The sequence below is a fragment of the Macadamia integrifolia genome, chromosome 6 (assembly GCF_013358625.1).
Source record: "Macadamia integrifolia cultivar HAES 741 chromosome 6, SCU_Mint_v3, whole genome shotgun sequence".
Lineage (NCBI taxonomy): Eukaryota > Viridiplantae > Streptophyta > Magnoliopsida > Proteales > Proteaceae > Macadamia > Macadamia integrifolia.
Window position 1 is genome coordinate 771,009 of NC_056562.1, and position 5,742 is coordinate 776,750.

Genomic DNA, 5,742 nt, shown 5'->3' on the forward strand with positions numbered 1-5,742 from the left:
TCCTCTCGTAGGCGATCTCTTTCCAAAGATGTCACCTTTCTTGAGTTTGTGCCTTTTTTTTTCTCCTTAACAGCATCCTCTTCAGGGGGAGAATGGGAATGAAAATGAAAATGTTGTTGATGCTATTCCATTTCTTACTCTTTTGCCTCTTACTTTTTTCTCTTTTGATATTGGGAAACATAAAGAGGTGGATAATGTTGACACTATGGAAACGGGTGGGCCTTATATAGAGAAGGCGCCGGTTATTGTATACACAAGGACAAAGACTTGCCAACAGTCCTCTTTGGATCTACATCCTGAGTCCCATCCTCCTCAGTCAGGTAACACTTCTCCTTGAGTTAGACCTCCCTATTGCTGTTCGAAATGGCAAGAGAGCTTGTACTAACCCTATAGCCCAATTTGTTTCCTATAATGCACTCTCTCCTATAGGTATTGCCTTTACTGCTGCTCTTTCTTCTACTTCCATTCCTAAAACTGTTATTGAGCTATGACAGACCCTAAGTGGAAGCATGTCATGTCTGAAGAAATGATGACTCTTGAGAAGAATGGCACTTGGAAACTGGTTGATCTCCCTAAGTGAAGAGTTCTAGTTGGATGTAGGTGGGTCTATACAATCAAGTACCGATCAGATGGTGCTAGTGAGAGGTACAAGGCAAGATTGGTGGCCAAAAGGTATAGTCAGGTGTATGGAATTGATTATCAGGAGACCTTTGCTCCTATGGCCAAACATAACTCTATAAGAGTTCTTTTATCTGTGGCAGCAAACAGAAATTGGCCCTTATATCAATTAGATGTGAAGAATGCCTTCTTCCATGGTGACCTAGAAGAGGAAGTGTATATGCATCCCCCTCTTGGCTCCAAATTTCCAGCAGTTGATGGAAGGTGTGTCTCCTAAAGAATACTCTATATGGCCTCAAGCAATCACCAAAAACTTGGTTTGAGAGGTTCAGGCAGGCCATCTTGAAGAATGGGTATTCCCAAAGTCAAGCAGATCACACATTATTTACCCGGAGAGGTAATGGTATGATCACAGCGTTAATCGTCTATGTCGATGATATTGTGGTGACTGGAGATGACAGTGAGGAGATAGGTAGGCTGAAAGCCTACTTGGCCAAACAATTTGAGATTAAAGACCTAGAGCACCTGAAGTACTTCTTGGGGATTGAATTGTTAAGGTCTAAGAGGGGAATCAATATTTGCCAAAGGAAATTTGTGTTAAACCTATTAAAGGAACAGGGATGTTGGGGTGCAAACCGATAAGTTCTCCAATTAAGTAGCATCACAAGTTAGGAGAAGACTGCGGTTCTTCTCTTGTTGATGCAGGCAAATATCAAAGGCTAGTGGGAAAGCTGATATATCTGTCTTTGACTCGCCCTGATATCACTTATGCAGTGGCAGTAGTAGTAGTGAGCCAATTTATGCCTGCTCCTAAGAGTGGGCACTTGGAGGCTATGTACCGCATCCTCAGATACTTGAAATCCTCTCCAGGAAAAGGACTCTCATATGCCCAGAACAATCACTTGAGGATAGAAGGTTATTCTGATGTTGATTGGACTGGATCCATCCCTGATAGACAATCTACTTCCGGCTATTGCACATTTGTGGGTGGTAATTTGGTTCCATGGAGGAGCAAGAAATAGCCTATTGTAGTTAGATCCAGTGCAGAGGCTGAGTACAGAGGAATGGCTCATGCTGTTTGTGAGCTCACTTGGCTGCGTCGGTTGATTCTCGAGTTGGGGTATGACACTAAAGGACCTATGAGACTCTATTGTGACAACAAAGTAGCAATAAGCTCACAACCCAGTGCAACATGATAGAACAAAGCACATTGAAGTAGACCAGCATTTCATCAAGAATAAGATTGATTCCGGTAATATTTGCACACCCTTTGTGAGGACAGGTGATCAATTGGCAGACATCTTCACCAAAGGACTCATTCCTCAACAGTTCAGTACCCTCTTATGCAAGCTGGGAATGTATTACATTTATTCTCCAGCTTAAGGGGGAGTGTTAGAATATTTGTATTAGGGGTACATTAGGAACTGTCTTATGTTAAGATGCCCTTATATGTAATTTCTGACATTTCTCGTATTTCTCTTTCACCTCCCTTAGGGAGGAATATGTAATTCCCTAAATATTGTTTGAATCTAATATAGGTGAAATGAGTTAAGTGCTCATTCACGTTTTGCCCTCATCTCTCTCTTTCTCCTCTCATCTTCTCTCCCTCTCCTCTCTACCTCTCTTCTCTCTTTCTCCTTGGTCTCTATTCTTATTCTTCTCAACTTCCAACTCATCTAACACATCAGCTTGAAGATCAGCCAAGAAGAGGAAATCGATACCAGAAAATCAGGGTTTTCTTGGGCAAGAGTCAATCACTTGATCTCCCAAACCAGAAACCATCTCAGCCGGCCCTTTTGGGGTTTTGTTCGAGCCCCAAGAGAGCCACTCGACCAGCACAGTAGCTCTTTTGGAGGACTTCTATTGCAGCAGCAGGTTTTCTTCTTCAAATCTGCAAAACCCTAATCTGTGTTCTACTCTGGAAAGTGAATGGTTTCTTAACTACTCGGAGGAATTCAACCAAACTTGGAGGAGAGTCTGGGGATATCATTAGCCATCTTCAACCAAACTTTCAGGCATATCTGAGCTACAGTTTGTGAGTTCTCAAATTTCTCTATTTCAGCCTGTTTGTCAAATCTGAGCAATTTTCATTGGAGATCAAATCCGAAACCTTAATCTGTGTTTAGTTTGGAGTTTGTGTATTATCTGGAGTTGTTTACTTAGGTAAATAACCTTTCATCAGATAGACAAGTGTTGAACTGACCTGTGAGGCTGTGACACTGAGAGGAGGTGAATTCAATGATTTTTAAAAACTTTTTTTATGTTGGGAAAGAATCAAATGAGTTGAGCCAAACGCAAAGTACACATACAAAAAATTCACAACACAACATATAATGTCGTTCACCTCTCAGCTAAGTCCTTGATGCAAAGGACTGCTTGGACTATGATCCAAAGCAAGTCAAAAATATATTGCACATACAAGTTTAGTAGCACCCATTAAAAATAAGCACCAACCCATAATTTAACAGGAACCACTGCAAAGAGCACCAATCCCTCTTCAAGCATACATTTGATGTTTACAAGATTAAGAATAAAATGACATGCAAATGTCTTCAAAAACCATATTTAAATTTTCATCTTAAAGGTCATGAACAATGCCTCATTTTTTTTTTCTTTAGAGTTGTTACCATAGCACTAATCCAATGAGAGCACATTCCTTTCAGATGAAGCTTCTCTTGCTTGGCTTTCCCCTTTTTTGCTTTAATCTCCTCTTGTCACTGTTTTTTCCACAAGAATCATCTTCATTGTCATTCCTCCCTTGGAAATGACATTTCGCAGCAAAGTGTCCAACTCATCCACAGTGGGAAGAATGGTAGATTAGCTTCGTATTTTCCCTTTTCCTCTTTGCATTTTATGAACAAAGTTTGCTTCCAATTCATCTTCTATGTCTTCTATCTCTGATTCTTGTTTTGCCTTGGAATTTTCCCAAACCTTGAAGGCAGCCACCTTTTCTGAGTCTAGATTTTCCAATCCTCATATGCAGTCGAGGAATCATGCATCTACACATGCTAAAAATATTCAAATTCTTGTCTTCTTCAAGGGCTGAAACCTTGGAATCAAATAGGAAAGGTAGAGATCTCAATACCATTTTCACAATGATCGGGTCGCTGATCTCCTCACCAGGTAACCTGATCGCATTTATAACTTCATTGACTCTCAGCATATATGCTTCAAGGTTTTCATCCTGGTTAATCCTCAAGGCTTCAAACTGATCATGATGTGTTCGCAATCTTAGTTCCTTGATCTTGCCATCTCCTTCATTCATGCTCTTCAGCTTGTCCCATATTTCCTTAAGAGTTGCACGCCATCACTTTGACCAATTCACTATCGACCATATCACACATGATAGCATTCTTTACCTTTTGAGTCGATTTCATTTTTTTTCATTCCAATTGCATCAATAGAGGAGTAGAGGGAGTCGTGTATCCATTGATCACTGATTCCCAAATGTCATAGCCCAATGGATTGAGATATATTTGCATTATGATCTTCCAATAGGCATAGCTGATTCCATCGAATACTAGTGCCTTGCTTGAAGAGAAACCTTCACCTGAGGCCATTATTAGTTATAACAGGACCTAACTTAGTTGATTAAGAAAAATTGAGGTACCTATGTTCTGATACCAATTTTTAAACTCACCGCGACACTAAGATGGGGAATGAATCAGTGTCATTTAATTTGCTCTTGGGAAGGAATGAAAGGAGTTGAGCCAATCCCAAAGCGCACAGCACACAAACAAAAAACACAACATATTACGTGGTTCACCGTTCGGCCATGTCCACGGTGCAAAGGACTAATTGGACTATGATCCAAAGCCAGTCAAAAATAATTGCACATACAACTCTTCGAGAACTGAGAATCCCCCCAACATCCATGTTACCAATCCTCCAAAGGGACATTTTAGGAATCACACTTGAATTGAAAAGACTTTCGCCATCTTAGATAGCAGGACAGATTCTCAGATACAGGCTCTCCAATCATTCTCTACTTGACTCACCAGTCCCTTATGGGTGGCTGGTTTCTCTTCACTGGTCAACACTTCGACATTCAACCGATGAATTTCATCTCTAAGGAGGGACTCGACGTGAAGCTATTCTCAGACACACAATGGTACCAACTCAGGGAAGGCCAACCCATAGCACCCAGCCAAATAACAGATCCAAGGAAAGACACCACCCTGTTACCACTACAAGGGGCACCACCCCCTAATTTAGCAGCACCCACTACAAAGAGCACCAATCCCTCTTTAATCACCCACTTGAATTATACAAGATTAAGAATAAAATGGCATACAAATAACTTGAATAACATAGCATTGACTGAGGTATTTTATCTAACAACTAACCTACAGCCACTTGAATCAAATGCGAAGCTTTGTCAAGCACTTTACAATCACAAACTCTCCTCCCTCCGATTTCATAGGAGTTTGACACCTCTATTCACTTCAATAATTTGCTTGACAATCACATCTTCTCTTTCTCAGCTTCGACACTTCTCTTCTCGGCCCTTTCCTTATCACATCTTCTCTTTCTCAGCTTCCACACTTTCCTCGGCCCTCTCCTCTTTGCACACCGTTCATTCCTCTCCTCTTCTCTTTTCTCAACTATCTCCTCTTCCTCTGCTCTTCTTTTTTACTGTAGGCTTCTTGGGCTCGAAGACTTCTCAAGCATCTTTTCAAGACACTCCACTCCCTTTTGTTGAGATAATGGCAAACCTATGATTGCTTTTGGTGATTCCTCACTTGTGTTAAATAGTGATCAAGCTTTATTCTTATTGGTATGTCTAACCTCTCTTTAGTTTCATAGCGTGAAGGATTGTTTGTGTGTTTTGGTTCCTTGGCTGGAAAAATTTCTTGTTGAGCTTGCCTTTCAACTTGTGTCAATAAGTGGCAATCAAATTGATTACCATTAGCCCTTGTGTAATCCCACCCCTTTGGCATTAAGTGTTCATACACTTCAGTGAGACCATCTTCGGCATCAAGAGACGTCGCCAAAGGATTATCATGCGCTTTGTAAAAGTCCACTCCTTCTATGGCTTGAAGTTACGCACTTCAATAATTCCATCTTGGCTTGGTGATGTCATTACTATTGGTCTACATCAAGAGCACCTCATTCAAGTCATCT

At 40.9% G+C, this 5,742-nt stretch overlaps 1 protein-coding gene across 1 annotated transcript; it reads left to right on the forward strand.

Annotated features, from left to right (window-relative positions):
* Positions 1-1,023: 1,023 nt before the first annotated feature.
* Positions 1,024-1,640, forward strand: LOC122081578 (secreted RxLR effector protein 161-like). The gene is made up of 2 exons (XM_042648759.1): positions 1,024-1,090; positions 1,324-1,640. Exons 1-2 carry the CDS (start codon positions 1,024-1,026, stop codon positions 1,638-1,640), a joined length of 384 nt encoding a protein of 127 aa, XP_042504693.1.
* Positions 1,641-5,742: the final 4,102 nt, after the last annotated feature.

Bases quoted from the DNA above. Each gene is read 5' to 3' on its own strand.
- LOC122081578 (XM_042648759.1), top strand. From the start codon at position 1,024: ATGATCACAGCGTTAATCGTCTATGTCGATGATATTGTGGTGACTGGA. The intron at 1,091-1,323 runs GTAGGCTGAAAG...TTGTTGATGCAG, and splicing joins AGATGACAGTGAGGAGATAG to GCAAATATCAAAGGCTAGTG.